General features: G+C 40.4%; 1 protein-coding gene across 4 annotated transcripts in view; it reads left to right on the top strand.

The window, feature by feature from the left end:
- DOCK8 (dedicator of cytokinesis 8) overlaps positions 1-17754 on the top strand; it is a 233498-nt gene that overhangs the window by 62208 nt on the left and 153536 nt on the right. For all 4 annotated transcript variants that reach the window (XM_070794611.1, XM_019966033.2, XM_070794610.1 and 1 more), the window contains 2 exons: positions 5072-5247; positions 7909-7980. In XM_070794611.1, the coding sequence (XP_070650712.1) occupies positions 5120-5247; positions 7909-7980 (200 nt within the window). In that variant the 5' untranslated portion in view covers positions 5072-5119. The remainder of the gene's footprint in view (positions 1-5071; positions 5248-7908; positions 7981-17754) is intronic.

Genomic DNA, 17754 nt, shown 5'->3' with positions numbered 1-17754 from the left:
ATCTTCACTAGAGGAGTGTTGAAAATTGATTGAGGGCATTGACTGTGTCTCCTTGGCCTACTGCTGGACTGCTTAGGACACCAGTGAGTATATGTTGAAGGAGTGAAAGTAGGTGTATTCGTCTGGATTCAACTGGAGCAGTGGAGCTGGTAGGGGATGTATCTTCACGTATGATAAGGAATTGATTACAGGGCATTGGCTTAGCCACTGGTGGTGGCTGGCCAAGCAAGCCTGAGGTCCACAGGGCAATCAGGAAGACAAGATCATAACAAGCTGGAACTCCATGGGTGAGATCTAAAGCTTAAAGTCCTGGAAATTCCAGAGAGCCTCCAACCTCTTTGAAAAGGCATCCAACTGGTTAAGTCAGGCCACCCAGGCTAATCTCCTTTTTGATTAATTTAAGTCTGTAATGTCTGTAATGTCACATTACAGCAGCACTTCAAATGGTGTTGATTGTATCAGTAGGTATGTGTATGCTACCGAATAACTGCAGCCTCCCTTCTGTCCTCCAGTTCTGGCAAGAGAACACCCTTGTAGCCCACCACACCTGGAAAAATACTAGGAAGGGAATCTGGAGGAATGTAGTTCTGCAGAGCCAAGTTGACACATCACAAAGCCATTGCAGTCAAAGTCTGATTTAGGATAATTTGCTATCTTAAGTTATTCTTTTGTTTTGTTTTTATTTTGATTATTTAGGTTTTTTTCATACATTATTTTAACAAATGATAATTCCTTGGATAAGTACTTTGGACCATTCAAACTAGTCTGAGTCTCCACTGATTAGAAGGTCACATATAACTCAGTAGCAGAGAAAACAAAAACAATAAATTTTCATGTTTGACTTTTATTCTCCCAAGAGGCTGAGGGACTGATCTTAGAACATCCCCCGCTCCCCCGCCCCACTCCATTCCCAAACTTCAGCCCAGTGAAACACAATACCACTGTAAATCTCCTCAATATTTGTTTATACCTAAATAGCATTGTGTATGTGGGTATGTGTTGATCGCTTCATAGTATATAAAACTCACTCTTGAGATTGACTTCAGATAACTTGGAGAACAGAAATCTCTTTTGGTTCCTGTTTATTATTTGAGTATGCAAGAGGAGCAACTTGCTCAGAGGCCTAGTTAACAGCAGCTGGCATCTCCACTCACTTGCCAACAGCAGGGCTAGTTTATCTCATCTTTGAAACAACAGTTTCCTCCCTTGTTAGTTTCAGCATAGAAAGTGTAGGGTGACTAGTTATTTAATGCTGGCTGTGTGTAGTGTTAGACTAATGCTCAGTAATTCTATCATTATGGCTTATTTTTATAGTCTCTTCAGTCCTGAAGTAGATTCACACCTTTAGAGTATTATGACTTTATGATCAATTGTGCATATTGCATTTGGCACATTGGCCACACAGTGTTCAATGATGATACTATATACTTTTTCATAGCTCCCCCCTCCAAAGATAGCATTATTTTATATGTGAGAAAGTGTCAGACTTCCCTGTCCCACAGTTGACTCAAGATCTGTAGAAAGAGCAGCTCCATAAGGGCCAGCTCAGTGACTTGTGTTTGTTTATTTTTTTTAAAAATATTTGTCTCTATTGATTATTTATTTGGCTGCACTGGGTCTTAGTTGCAACACTTGGGACCTTCTAGTTGCAGCATGCAGGATCTAGTTCCCCAACCAGGGATCAAACATGAGCCTTTTGCATTGGGAGTGACACTGGACCACCAGGTAAGTCCCCCAGTGACATGCATTTAATAGATGTTCAGCAAGTAATTGCTGAATGAGGAAATCAGCTGTCCTTTTTCCCTGGCTCTTGGGCAGCCTGTCCAATAGGTGACAGGTGCCATTATCAGCCAGGCTTTTTTCCTAATCCTTGTGACTTTGAATTTTAAAAAGTGAAAGTATTAGTTGCTCAGTCTTCCAGTGTCTAACTCTGTGATCCCATGGACTGTAGCCTGCCAGGCTCCTCTGTCCATGGAATTCTCCAGGCAAGAATACTAGAGTGGGTTGCCATTCCCTTCTCCATAATATCTTCCCAATCCAGGGATCAAACCCGGTTTCCCATATTGCAGGCAGATTCTTTACTGTCTGAGCCACCAGGGAAGCCCTTTAAAATTTTAGGGATGTGACAATTATAATACTTAGACTGGACCTAAATTTTTTTTCTCTCTGATGATTTCACACAAATGCCATTTCTTTTTGGAGGCTTCTACTTACTAGTTAGGCAATGGCACCCCACTCCAGTACTCTTGCCTGGAAAATCCCATGGACAGAGGAGCCTGGTGGGCTGCAGTCCATGGGGTCGCTAGGAATCAGACACGACTGAGCGACTTCACTTTCACTTTTCACTTTCATGCATTGAAGGAGGAAATGGCAGCCCACTCCAGTGTTCTTGCCTGGAGAATCCCAGGGACAGGGGAGCCTGGTGGGCTGCCATCTATGGGGTGGCACAGAGTCGGACACGACTGAAGTGACTTAGCAGCAGCAGCAGCGCTAGTATCCACATTGCTGCAAATTTTGCTTCAGTGTAATTTTTCAGTGTATCTTTTCAATGCCTCTGCTTAAATAATTGATATTCCTTATGGTAAATTTAACATTAAGTATTATTTTAATAAATTACTTCACGATTATTAATTTGAGGAGCCAATCTCATGAGAAGTTCAGAGTAGAGCTTGTGGATGGTAATAAATGGATTTTTCACTGTCTTCTAAACACACTTACTGCTGTCTCATGTTTTAGTTATTTCTGGAAATCTAGGTTCCATGGAGAACCTGCAAGAGAAAGCAAAATTAGGAGTCTGCCTAGATTTGAATTCCACAGTGACTACTTCCCAGCTATGCAGTCATGCCTGGGTGAATTCTTAAATTTCTAGCCTTCAGTGTCCTCATCTGTAAAGTAAAACCTTACAGAGTTCTGGTGAGGATTAAATGAGATAATGTCTAGAATGACAACTTCTTGGCACGTAGTGCACAACAACTTCTAGTTCAGGGGTGTAAATTTAACAGTAATAAGGTGAAGTATGCAAACAGTGCAGCCTCTTCATTTCAAGGTGAAGTCATTTCAGTCCCTTTCCCTGAACTCTGTGCCATGTTGTGGTAGGGAGTGGGAAAGTCTGCTTTCTTTTTGGGGGTTGGTCTCATGACAGTCTACAGTAGATTTTTTTTGGTTCCGTGCATGTATAGTGCCTGTTGTTCCCCCTGGCGGATGTCAACAGTGTCTTTTTGCAAACTCTGTCCCCACCTGCTTCTGCATAGGCTGACCCCAGGCTCTCTGAGCCTGCCTGCTGCTGGCCCCAGCTGATTCATTTGGAGAGGCCCACTCTAAAACCTGTGCTCCTCTTCTTAGTGACCTCCAGGTCCCCAGTCAGAGCCCAGGGAGACTTCTCTGTCCCCAGTCATGCCTCATAGAGCCTTGGGCTGCCAGGGGAGTGTCTTTGCGCTCTCCTAGTGAAGGACTTCCTGTTCCCTTCTCTTCGGGCCTCTTTGATCCAGCTGCCATAGGGCATTATGTGAGCCAGCCCTTCAAGAATCTCAGACAAGGAAGGCCTGTGTTTGCTCCCTTGTCAGCTTTGCCCTCACTCTTCCCTGTGTCACTCACGTCTCCACCACCACCAGGGACACAGAGGTGAGAGGAGACGGGGCAAGCCACACTTACATTCTCTAATCTTCTTGCCTCTTCCATGACACTTTGTTCCCCTTCTCCAACCTAGAGCCTTACATCTAGTCTGGTGTATGGTTTCAGGATGATGAAAAACCGGTTTTGTCAGCACTTTCTTTGGATCTGTCCTTGTTTCAGAGCGAGACAGTACAAGTCAAGAATCTGGGGTGTTTGCTGGACTGATGACTCCAAATTGTCTGCCATAAATGAACACCACGGAGCTGCTGCTATTGCTGTTGTTATTACCACTATTTATACCACTACTACACATGTCAACTTGATCTAAATTATCTTTATTCCATTAAGGCAGTGGTTTCCTAAGTCTAAGTGAGTTTCACAAGGTAGAAAAAATATTTGTTGAATTGCCAACTTTTTCTTTTATCATCTGGTGGCTCAGAGGGTAAAGAATCAGCCTGCAATGTGGGAGACCTGGGTTCAGTCCCTGGGTTGGGAAGATCCCTTGCAAAAGGGAACATCTGGGGTATTCCAGTATTCCTGCCTGGAGAATCCCATGGGCAGAGGAGCCTGGTGGGTTACAGTCCAGGGGGTCGAAAAAAGTTGGATGTGACTGAGAGACTAACACTTTCATATTTTTCTTTTATCACCTGAGGAAAATTAATTTTTCAATTACCATCTATTTTTAACATTTCTTCCCCGCCCCCTCCCCACTGTGGAAGGATATAATTGAAGAGCAAACAAAAAAGTAAATACCAAAACAAAAATCAACACGAAAACCCCAAAAAACAATCCTTTTAAAGCAGGTACATTTAGCCTTCCGAATACTTAGCCCGTTGTCCTTAGTTTGCTCATTAACTTCAGTCAGTCAGTGACAGCTTCTTCCCTGCCGGCACCAGGCAGCCCAGCGGTATTTGGAAATCACTGCCTTGGAGTGTCCCAGCCACCCAGGCTGGTTCACTGTGGGCTGTGATTACGAATGAAGTGGTTTCAAGAATCAATGTAGAGGATGACTTGGGCCAAATAAAACACTGTACCTGAATACTCTGAGTTGAATTTACCTGAATACTCTGAGTTGAGTTTACCTGAATTTCTAGAAAATTGCCTCCAGTTCGCTGCTTCACTATATTTGGGTAAACGTGGCCTCAGAGAGCTTTGGCAAGAGAAATTATAAAAATGCAGCAAAACCTTGTGATTTCATTTTGGATCTCCTTAGGAATCCTCATCAAGATGCAATTAAACAGAGAAAAATTCTGCCTTGGGGTGTGATTTTAATTACTCACCGTGTTCTGACTTGACTCTCCACGCTGCGTTTCTTTTCCTTTCCGTATCACCGCTTCTGTGTTTGACATCAGCCCCACTTAGCTGGGAGGAGAGCGAGGGCAAGGCATGCATCTGCTGTCACCTTAGCACTTTTATCCCAAACCGTGTGGGAACGTCCTTGTCCTTTCGCTGCCCCCAGCCTCAGTTCTATGACCCAGTGGAGCCAGTGGACTTCGAAGGGCTTCTGATGACACACCTGAACAGCCTGGATGTGGAGCTTGCCCAGGAGCTGGGAGACTTCTCCGAGGACGACTTGGATGTGGCGTTCACGCCGAAGGAATGTCGAACTTTGCAGCCCTCTTTGCCGGAGGAAGGGTAAATTGTTTTCTGAAAATGTGGATGGGATTATGCCTGTCGTGACTGTTTGTGGTAAGGGGGAGATACCCTAATTCTGGACTTTCTTACAAGTGACATTACTCAGATCTATCAAGATGTGCAGGATAACTTCTATGGTACTATCACTTCCAGGTGGATAGTTTTTGAATTGGTTTGACCAAAGGCTTTGAAAAGCCACTTGGGGTCTAAGTCAGTTAAAGGACGGCAGTGGGACAAAATGGACTGCTTAAGAAGAAGTGAAGAGCGCAGATTCTAGACCCAGACTTCCCAGATGTCAGCTCAGTGAGACCTCAGGAGATCTCAGTTTCCGAAAATAATAATCATTGAACTGCTTCCATTCAGAAGCATTTTAATTGTTTCCCATATATGAGACTGGATCAAGTCACAAAAGTAAGTTCAATCCACTTTTCTTGAGCATCTCCTGTGTGCTGAGAACAGGGATAAAAAGATGAATAAGGCAAAGTTCCTGCTTTTGAAGCAAGTTTTGTCAAGTGGAAAAACAATGGGGAAAGCTCTGTAGTGTGAATAAGTGAATAGCTACTTAGGGTTGAGTTTCTCCAGTGGGTTAATCCATGTGGTTACAGGTGTAGGCATTGGTATCAAACTATGGAATTATTTTTAGATGTAACATCTTTATGTCCGTAATGTAGAAAGCAGTGTCTCTTTGGAGGTTTAGGATGAGCTTTTATTTGCATTCATTTTCTAAAGCAGATTAAGATTCACATCCTCCTGGACATTTTCAACCTTCTCTTCTTTCCCAAAAAGTCCTGGAAAGGATACCATGAAACAGGCCGCTGCCCTCATTACTCGGGGATATTTCAGTTTTAGTTTGGACTTTATTTCATCACCGTTTAGGAAGTTGGATGACAATGACATGGTATTATTTTGACCCTTTATTCTTTGTTTAGATAGTTCTCATTCACATAGAAGAGCTGACCACATTCTCGGCTCTTAACATTTTGAAGACACTCACTTCCCAGAAAACAAAATCATGGTGATCCTTGGGAAACGTTCTTCCCTGTTGTCAGTCCATTTGTTCAGATGTGACTTTCACATTGGTAACATCTATAATTGTTACCTTTGGTAGAGAATCATTCAGTTTTGTTTTTTTGTGTGTAAAATATATGGTTGTCTTCAAAAGAGATCAGAATCTGGGGAAAGCCTGTTTAAAATACAATCAGTTTACATGTAGGAGGATTCTTTTTTTGAAATTTGATAGAAGAGATAATTATGCTCAGTTTTTGAGCATAATACTGCCCTGTCACCAGAATTGATAACTAACACATTATCTGTCTGATGGCTTTCACAATCTCTACTGTTTCAATCGTTGCCCAAAAGTCTGGCGTATAATTAAAGCCCAGGAAAGTATCACCATCATCAGAGCAAACAGCAGCTGACTCCTGTTGAACCCACTTGCCTACCTAGGAACTTGCTGTTGAGGTGTGATAGTGTAGTGGGTGTAAGCCTACACTCCTAAGTGAACAGCCTGGGTCAAGTCCCTGTTCTTCCACTTGCTGAGTGACTTTGAGCAAGATGTTTTCATCTCCTCCCTCTGCAAAATGAGAATAATGTTAGTGCCTGCTCTGTGGAGCTGACTGATACTGAATTAATACACATAGAGGGATTGCCCTAGTGTCTCGTGCAGAAGGAATGGCACACGAATGTGACCTGTCACAGGGAGGTCTCACTATGTGCCAGACGCTCATCTTAGAGCCTCACAGACTTCATCTTCGTCACAGCTCTCCCAAGGAGCACTGCATGATTACTGCCACCACGTATGATGAGGAGACTGAGAAGGGCTCGGTGACGGGCCCAGGGTCACATAAGGAATAAGGAATGGGCTGGGGTGTGGGTACTTAGGGCCCGGAGACCACACATCTGACGTTTACAGTATTCCATCTAAAACTAGCAGGCAGTCCACAAGGCAGGTACTGTCCATCTTTCTACAAACCAGAAAATTATAATTTAGAGCATTTAGACCTGTTTATCTATAGTACCAACACATTTGGAAGAACAGCAAAACAACACAAAACAAAACAAAAAAACCCACCTTTGCTATTGTGGGGAATTCATGATTTCTAATTTCCAGACTCTGAAGTATTCCAAGAGTCTATCTCACGACTCACTCTATACCAGTAGACAAAAGCCACCCGACTTAATAATCACCAACCAAAGCCAGGGCCCGTCAGCTCCTGAAAACACAAGACAACTCCTCTTTCATGGACTTCCAGAAAGAAAAACATGCGTGTCCTAACAGGGTTACACATGAGCAAAAAATATGCCCAGATCACCCTTGGGACAGATTGGTGTTTATACTTATTCTTCTGTTTTCTATGTGATTACAGCTAGCTCTACCTGTCTTGTGTCAGAATGCCTTCAGGGATAGGTACAGTCTAACACGGTTCTCTGTAATAAAGAAAACACACAAAGCATAAAATGCCAACATGTTTGTCTCATCAAGGTAAAAATGTTACTGCCTTAGGAATATTTCAGATACTTGAAAGGATTGGAAAACAACACCCTTCCCATTCTCAGTTGATACAGCTTTGAAATCATGCTGCTCTCCTTGGTTATGATAAAGGATTGCTTCATTGTTTTTATCTGGTGATAACTTGTTTTATGTTTTTTCCGTCTCACTAGGGTTGAACTCGACCCACACGTCAGGGACTGTGTTCAGACCTATATTCGGGAGTGGCTAATTGTGAATCGGAAGTAAGTTCATTTTTTTCCCTCTTCACTTGTATATTTACTTTATATTGTTAGTTTTTTAAATAACTTAAAAAAATTAAACTTTAAAAAAAAGTTTAGGCTTGTAAGAAAATTGATTAGAAATACTGAGAATTCTCATATACCATGTCTTACACATTTCCCTTTATTTTTAACATATTAGGATTTTTTTTTTGTCCTTAAATGGCCATGACCATTAATTTTGGAGATTACAAATAAATTTTACCATAAAGGTAAATTTGCAAATACAATATCCATTAATAGTGAGCATTTGACTATATTTTGTATCACTCTCCTGCTCAAATACCTTATAAGGCATCCTATTTTCTGCTGTATCAAATATAAACACCACCTGCTTGCCTTTCAAGGATTTAACAATCTGGCTCCACTCTATCTACTGAAACTAATATCACCTAACTCCTGGAGCCCTATCCTTTCTCTGGGCTGACCTCTTTCTCGCCATTGCACCATGTGACCAACTCAGTCCTTCCCCCACACCTCTGCTCTTGCTGTCTCCCCTCTGGGCATGCCATCTCTTCTTTCATCTATCTTCCAAATCCTACCTGTGGATAAAAGATCAAATCAAATTTTTATTGTGCAACTTTCTCTGACTAATTTATCCTTCCTTGATAGAATTTTACCTAAGTATGGAACATTTGATACAATTGATGAGCCAGTGTTGATACATTATTATTAACTAAATTCCATAGTCTATGATAAGGCTTATTTTTTATGTTGTACGTTCTGTGGTTTTGACAAATGTATAATGAGGTTTATCTGCCACTGGAGTATCATCCTGAATTGTTTCACTGCCCTAAAAATCCCCTGTGTGCCATCTGGTCATTCCTGCCTGGCAACCACTTATGTTTCTTCCATGTCCCTCTATGTCTTTTTGTGACTTGATAGCTCATTTTGTTTTTTGCTGGATAATATTCCACTGCATGGATTTACTCATAGTTTTATTTATCCACTCACCTATTGATAAAGGACAGAAATGGTAGGGATCTAACAGAAGCAGAAGAGATTAAGAAGAGGTGGCAAGAATACACAGAAGAACTGTACAAAAAAGATCTTCACGACCCACATAATCACGATGGTGTGATCACTGACCTAGAGCCAGACATCCTGGAATGTGAAGTCAAGTGGGCCTTAGAACTACGAACAAAGTTAGTGGAGGTGACGGAATTCCAGTTGAGCTATTCCAAATCCTGAAAGATGATGCTGTGAAAGTGCTGCACTCAATATGCCAGCAAATTTGGAAAACTCAGCAGTGGCCACAGGACTAGAAAAGGTCCATTTTCATTCCAATCCCAAAGAAAGGCAATGCCAAAGAATGCTCAAACTACTGCACAATTGCACTCATCTCACACGCTAGTAAAGTAATGCTCAAAATTCTCCAAGCGAGGCTTCAGCAATACGTGAACTGTGAACTTCCAGATGTTTAAGCTGGTTTTAGAAAAGTCAGAGGATCCAGAGATCAAATTGCCAACATCTGCTGGATCATGGAAAAAGCAAAAGAGTTCCAGAAAAACATCTATTTCTGCTTTATTGACTATGCCAAAGCCTTTGACTGTGTGGATCACAATAAACTATGGACAATTCTGAAAGAGATGGGCATACCAGACCACCTGACCTGCCTCTTGAGAAACCTGTATGCAGGTTTGGAAGCAACAGTTAGAACTGGCCATAGAACAACAGACTGGTTCCAAATAGGAAAAGGAGTACGTCAAGGCTCTATATTGTCACCCTGCTTATTTAACTTATATGCAGAATACATCTTGAGAAACGCTAGGCTGGATGAAGCACAAGCTGGAATCAAGATTGCTGGGAGAAATATCAATTACCTCAATAAGCAGATGACACCACCCTTATGGCAGAAAGTGAAGAACTAAAGAGCTTCTTACTAAAAGTGAAAGAGTAGAGTGAAAAAGTTGGCTTAAAGCTCAACATTCAGAAAATTAAGATCATGGCATCTGGTCCCATCACTTCATGGCAGATAGATGGGGAAACAGTGGAAACAGTAGCTGATTTTATTTTTCTGGGCTCCCAAATCACTGCAGATGGTGATTGCAGCAATGAAATTAAAAGACGCTTACTCCTTGGAAAGAAAGTTATGACCAACCCACTCTTGAGAGTCCCTTGGACTACAGGGAGATCCAACCAGTCCATTCTGAAGGAGATCAGCCCTGGGATTTCTTTGGAAGGAATGATGCTAAAGCTGAAACTCCAGTACTTTGGCCACCTCATTCGAAGAGTTGACTCATTGAAAAAGACTCTGATGCTGGGAGGGATTGTAGGCAAGAGGAGAAGGGGACGACAGAGGATGAGATGGCTGGATGGCATCACTGACTCGATGGACCTGAGTCTGAGTGAACTCCAGGAGTTGGTGATGGACAGGGAGGCCTGGCGTGCTGCGATTCATGGAGTCGCAAAGAGTCGGACACGACTGAGGTACGGAACTGAACTGAACTGAGACAGCATATTAAAAAGCAGAGACATTACTTTGCCAACAAAGGTCCATCTAGTCAAGGCTGTAGTTTTTCCAGTAGTCATGTATGGATGTGAGAGTTGTACTGTAAAGAAAGCTGAGCGCTGAAGAATTGGTGCTTTTGAACTGTGGTGTTGGAGAAGACTCTTGAGAGTCTCTCGAATTGTTTGTCTGTTGGACTGCAAGGAGATCCAACCAGTCCATCCTAAAGGAGATCAGTCCTGCGTGTTCATTAGAAGGACTGATGTTGAGGCTGAAACTCCAATACTCTGGCTACCTGATGCTAAGAGCTGACTCATTGGAAAAGACCCTGATGCTGGGAAAGATTGAGGGCAGGAGGAGAAGGGCATGACAGAAGAGGAGATGGTTGGATGGCATCATCGACTCGATGGACATGGGTTTGGGTGGACTCCAGGAGTTGGTGATGGACAGGGAGGCCTGGTGTGCTGAGGTTCATGGGGACGCAAAGAGTCGGACCCTACTGAGCGACTGAACTGAACTGAATTGAAGGAGAAAGTTACTTTTTAAACACAAAGAATAGAGTTCTTTTGTTTCTGCTCTGATGAATTTTGGGAGGTTGCAGGGGTTAATGAATCAAAATTTGACCTCAGATTTAAAGGTAACATTTAAATTTGTGACCAAGAAATAAATTACTTGTCTTCTAGTCACTGTTGGCTCAGTCAATAAAGAAGCTGCCTGCAATGCAGGAGACCTGGGTTTGATCCCTGAGTTGAGAAGATCCCCTGGAGAAGGGAATGACAATCCTCTCCAGTATTCTTACCTAGAAAGTCTGATGGACAGAGGAGCCTGGTGAGCTACAGTCTATAGGGTCGCAAAGAGTCAGACATGACTGAGTGACTGATACTTTCACTTTCTAGTAAAAAAGGTCCTTCTCTCTTGTGTTCATCAGATGTTCTTTGATATTGTCCTGAGCTTTATGTCTCCATGCCAGTGACCTTGACAGTTGCCTCTAATGAGAAACATCTACCCACACTAGAATTCTCAGTGTGTTTGTGTATACATGTTAGGGTGCTGGCTGGGAAGAGTCAGCAATAGGGGGCATACTCCACTCACCCGGCTAGAGAAACATCAGAGAGCCTGTAACAACACATAAGTAATTTGAAATTCTTATTTCCTCACCTCTCTAATACTCCAGTAAGAATTTTTGTTCTGTGGGGTAAACAATGAAAGACTTTGGAGACCGGGTTTTATCCAGCTCCTGGAAGGGTGCCATTGAATTTGTGCTGATGTGTTTTGGAGTAATGTCAGTATGCATACTATTTTCAGTAGCTGACAAATAGAAAGCTTTGCTTGTATGAAGTAATTAAGAGAAAGATGTTAATCTATCGTCTATTCTAAAGTGAATGGAAAACCAAGTTTGCTGGGCAGTCAGATAAGATTATACTTCGCTGATAATAAATAAAAGATTTCAGAACAAGTTGTTCTCATGCTTTTAAATGTTATAATTAGAGATACTTTCTGGATATGAAGGTTCTAAAAAAATCTGAGAAGGGACAATAAATAGAAAGGTCCATTTTGCTGCATTTGGTTTTTATTTTCTGTTTGGGACAGTGCGCTTTTTCATTCTTCATGGCAATTCCCATTGGAATTTTTTTTCTCTATCTTGAACAAACTTAAAGGACTCTTCTTAGAATACTCATTGTAAAAATTTTAGAGATCATAGGGAAACAAAAAAACTCAATTTCACTGTAGACAGATAACCATCATTAACATTTGGTGTGTTACCTTTGAATCATATTTCTTTGTTTATATTTATATAAAACTTAAGTCAGATTATTATTTGCAGCATGCTTTTTCAGTCTTTGCAGTAAGTGATAATTAGCTCTTTGCTATTAAATATTTTCTTCAACACAGTTTTTAATAATTGTATAATATACATAGATACAAAGATTTATTTAACCAATTTTTGTGTTTAGATGATTCCCTGTTTTTCAGTGTTATACCCAGCAGAGCAACATTGTTGTGTTTAGTTGTGATTTTTTTCCTTTGGAATAAATTCCTATAAGAGAAGTTTCTGTGCTTAAGTGTATGCACAAATTTAAGGATTTGGGAATAAGATATCAGAGAGATTATTAACAATATATGTATGAATCCTCAAGAATATTGGATGTTTTCTTGTCACAAATTTCTAATTTTATTTGTGAAAAGGTAGTCTTTTATTTGCATTTCTTTGGTTATTTAGATTTGGTATCTTTTTTCTGTAAATTTGCTGACCATTTGTAAGTTTTCCTTGGTGCTCTGCTTATTCATTAAATTCATGTATCTCTATTAATGTTTTTGTCTGGTCATGTTTATCTTTAGGACTGCTTTCATTTGCTAAAACATTAACTCTTTGTCTTTCATATAATACAAATTCCTTACCCAAGAATACTTTTTTAACATTCAAAATTATTTATTAATGAAATCTATATTAGTAAGTTTCCTAATTGTTTATACTTTTGCTGTCATGCTTAAGTTTAATCCACAAACCTAATATTATTTACTAAGAATTTTGAATTAAACTGTTAATCTAGATAATTAGCCCCTTTGATTATTGCTTCTGTTCCCTTGTGTGTCTCCACTTGTTTTTATCTCTTCTGTAGGAACAGTAATTATTCATATATTTATTCTATTCAAGTTTTGTATCTTTTTATTTTCACAAAACAAAGCAATATCTGTTTTAACATTATGTTTGGCAACATATAAAAGATGAGACTTGTCATTGGCCCTGTTATCTTCACATTTGGCTAGTGGACCAGTTTGTTTCCCAGAAATTCGCTAATGGACAGGTTGAAATATGCAACTTGGAAACTCATTGTCAGTTTCTGGAAAGCTTTGACTAGTGTTTTGCTGAGAAAGCATCCTTTTCTACTATTTGACCCTTTGGTACGCTAAATCTGATACTCTAACATAAAGGCTATAATTCCTAGCACACACCCCTCCCAGGATCATTCTGCCCTCATGTGTATCCATAATACTTTATTTGCAAGGAGCATCCAGTACATTATTGCCAGATGCCCTTCATCTCCTAACTCTACATATGTTTTAGGCTGCTTGTTTTCTGTGAGTTGTTTCTATACGGTTGCAGATTTGATGGTAGAAAGAGAAAGGCGAGGAAGGTGGTGGTTCTGGTGATGTCAGTAAAACCAGGTGAAACCTGTGAGTGGCTTCGTAGATAAACCACTACAATGAAGAAGGAGAATTTAGATTTCTGACTATTATTATAGACATCGACTATTTAGGGACTGGCAAGAAGGAAAGTACAAAATGCTATCCTCTGTGTTCCCCTTTGGGGAGACAAAGTGTGGTACATCCTTCTTCTAGCTTCATTGGATCCACAGAAATTCTGTCTACACTTAGGCATTAAGTTTTCTGTTTTGGTGAGTTTCCATTTTTCTGTGTCTTCATAGGCTGGGAAGTTCGAGAAAGTCACATAATGGTTGCTGACCAGTTGTTAATTGGTGATTAATGAGCTTTCATTTGAATTTGTTATTTTATGTGTCAAGTAGTGTGTGCCTGTTTTGAAAGAAACCAAGCAATAAGGAGTGTACTAAGTAGAAAGAAATCAAGCAATAAAGAGTGTACAAAGTAAAACACTAGTCTCTTGCCTCACTAATCGCTTGCTTCCTGTCCTCTTCAACTCACTCTTCTTTTTAAAACTTTTTCTCAGATTTATTTTTTATTGAAGTAACATTAGTCTATAACATTGTATGTTTTACATATACAATGTTATATTTCTATGTATGCTACAGTATGCCTACTACCAAAAAAATTGGTTTCTATCCATTACCATATGGTTGATCACCTTTACTCATTTCATCTTCCTTTTGCCCCTAAGCCTCCACCACTCTGTTCTCTGTTTTGGAGAGTTTTTTGTTTTTTTCCTACTGACTCTAAACTGCATAGAGATCATTGGGTAGCCTTCCAGATCCTCTTTTGATCTCCTCACAAACACATATGAATACTTGTATTTTATATAAATATTTATATATGCCAAATATAAACACACGTACATATTTTACATACATGCATGATTGTTTTCAATAATGTGTTTGGCATCTTCCCATATCAAAGACCTATCTATCCCTTTCTTTTAAAACGCTGCCTGGCATTCCAGGTGTGAAGGAATATACCATAAATTATTGACTTCTTTTCTGTTGTTAGACACTGCAGTTGTCTCCATTTTTCATGATATAAATGATACCATAATGAAAATCCATTCACATTTGCCTCTACACATGTGTGAATATTTCTGAAGGTAGAAATGGAATCATATAGTCTAGTAAGTACTTCCAAATTCTTCTCCAGAAAAATTGTGTTAATTTATTCCATCACCACCTGGACATGAAACTGCCCTTTCTCCCCATATCCTTGCCAATGCTGGATATTATTGATTAAACTAAAATTTAAATTCCTGTAATCTTATTCTAGTTATTGTTTTTAAACTGGAAGCTGTTGCTGCTGCTGCTGCTGCTGCTATTAAGTCGCTTCAGTCGTGTCCAACTCTGTGCAGCCCCATAGATGGCAGCCCACAGGCTCCTCCGTCCCTGGGATTCTCCAGGCAAGAGCACTGGAGTGGGTTGCCATTCCTTCTCCAGTGCATGCATGCATGCTAAGTCATTTCAGTTGTGTCCAACTCTGTGCGACCCCATGGACAGCAGCCCACCAGGCTCCTCTGTTCACAGGATTCTCCAGGCAAGAATACTAGAAGCTATTATACTCACTTTAATAAGATTGTTTTCTATCATGGAGTTTTCTTCTCTTACTCATCCTAAAATCCCATTTAAATATACGTCTACCATACACCCTTTTTTCCTTTGCCTTTTGATTCTCTACTTTTCATAGCTGTTTGTAAGGGCTCCTCAGACAACCACTTTGCCTTTCTTTTTCTTGGGGATGGTCTTGATCACTGCCTCCTGTACAGTGTCACAAACCTCTGTCCATAGTTCTTCAGGCACTCTATCAGATCTAATCCCTTCAAATCTATTTGTCACTTCCACTGTATAATCATAAGGGATTAGATATATGTCATACCTGAATGGTCTAGTGTTTTCCCTACTTTCTTCAATTTAAATCTGAATTTGACAATAAGGAGTTCATTATCTGAGCCACAGTCAGGTCTCAGACTTGTTTTTGCTGATAGTATAGAGCTTTTCCATTTTTGACTGCAAAGAATGTCAGTTCAGTTTGGTTCAGTCGCTCAGTCACGTCCGACTCTTTGTGACCCCATGGACTGCAGCACGCCAGGCTTCCCTATCCATAGCCAACATCTGGAGTTTACTCAAACTCATGTCGAGTCAGTGATGCCATCCAACCATCTCATCCTCTGTTGTCCCCTTCTCCTCCCGCCTTCAATCTTTCCCAGCATCAGGGTCTTTTCAAGTGAGTCATTTCTTCTCATCAGGTGGCCAAATATTGCAGTTTCAGCTTCAGCATCAATCCTTCCAATGAATAGTCAGGACTGGTTTCCTTTAGGATGGACTGGTTGGATGTCCTTGCAGTCCAAGAGACTCAAGAGTCTTCTCCAACACCACAGTTCAAAAGCATCGATTCTTCTGCGCTCAGCTTTCTTTATAGTCCAATTCTCACATCCATATATGACCACTGGAAAAACCATAGCTTTGCCTAGACGGACCTTTTTGGCAAGGTAATGTCTTTGCTTTTCAGTATGCTGTCTAGGTTGGTCATAGCTTTTCTTCCAAAGAGCATGCATATTTTAGCTATTGTAAATAGTGCTGCAGTGAATATAGGGTGTATGTATCTTTTCAAATTAGAGTTTTCTCCAAGTATATGCCCAGGAGTGGGATTGCTGGATCATATGGTAGTTCTGTTATCAGTTCTTAAAGAAGCTTCTATCCTGTTTTTCACAGTGGCCCCACCAACAGTGCAAGATGGTTTGTGGAGACCTTTTCAAGCAATATTTCATAAGAATTGACTCTTTGAAAATTTAATGAAAATGATTTTGGTTCTAGTTTGCTTTAAGTATGCAAATGGTAGTGATAAAAAAAGAGTAGATTTACGTGTGACTAAGCTCCATCCCAGGGATGGGGGAGCCTGGTGGGCTGCCGTCTATGGGGTCGCACAGAGTCGGACACAACTGAAGTGACCTAGCAGCATCAGCAGCAGCAAGCTCCATTTTATAATATTTATTTTCTACTTTCTAACAGATTTTTGAGAGACAGCCTCATATGGGATTTCATAAACTTGCTAGATTTTTCAAAGTTGTTCTCGCCAATATAAATAGATTCAGCAACATGTATGTGTAAGCTGGTTGGGTAGGCTTTTCTAGTGTATGAAATCCTTAGGGGACTGTCCCTCGTGATTCAAATAAAAAGTTTCATATGATCTAATGTCCTGGCACAAAACCACCCAACTCAAAATAGTGGAAAATACAGGCAAATTCTAAGTTGCTTCCTAAGATTACACTGCCCTAAATGACAGCACACTGAATTAGTGAATGTTTTTCCTGAGAAATCAAATTTTAAGGGGAAAAATTCGAAAGGAATTAACTAACATTAATTTGTTCTAAGGTGGAAAGAAAACAGTGAATTAAAATTCATAGTTCACACTTGCCCTTTGTCTTTCTTAGGACATGTGCACCTTAGAGGATGTTGATGTCATAGATTCAGTGTCACGCTTCTTCATGGGGAAACTTGCATGGGCCACAGAAATAAAAATCAGGAAACAACCTAGTTTAAGACCTTATGTGTGGTAGCCTTGGAGACCAGAACTATATCTGCTTTAGCTTTCTTTATTGTTTCATAAAATACACAACTTATTTCCAAAAACGTTTACTTGTGAGTGAACCCCCACAAATCCCCTCCGCAGCACACACATAATTACAGCCATGCGCCTGCCCTCCACCTTTCTCACGTCATCTCTCTCTGTGCCTCTGTTCTCCATCAGGTATGGGCATGGCCATGAGGTGAATTCTAGGACATTTCCCTCAGATTTAAAGATAAAGAGTTATATCTATGATTTAAAGGTAAAGACTTTGTATACTATATCTGAAGAAATTCATATCAGATTTTATCCTCAAAAGAAATTTAAATCTAGGAGAAATGAGACTTCTTGGCTGTTGTTCTTTTGCTATTTTATGTAAGTGGATGCTTTCTTTTCTGTCCTTGGTTTTGTTAGAATGTTTTCTGAAGTCCTTTACATGGATCCCCAAAGACATAAAAAATGGGCATTAAAAAAAAAATGAGGTACAGAATAGTGTTAAAAATTCATTTCACAACATTTCTACTCTAACCCTGTATCTGTGCCAGCCC

This window comes from Bos indicus, chromosome 8 (genome assembly GCF_029378745.1).
Source record: "Bos indicus isolate NIAB-ARS_2022 breed Sahiwal x Tharparkar chromosome 8, NIAB-ARS_B.indTharparkar_mat_pri_1.0, whole genome shotgun sequence".
Taxonomy (NCBI): Eukaryota; Metazoa; Chordata; class Mammalia; order Artiodactyla; family Bovidae; genus Bos; species Bos indicus.
The sequence above is the reverse complement of the archived record's forward strand: the minus strand, read 5'-3'. Positions and strand labels throughout refer to the sequence as shown.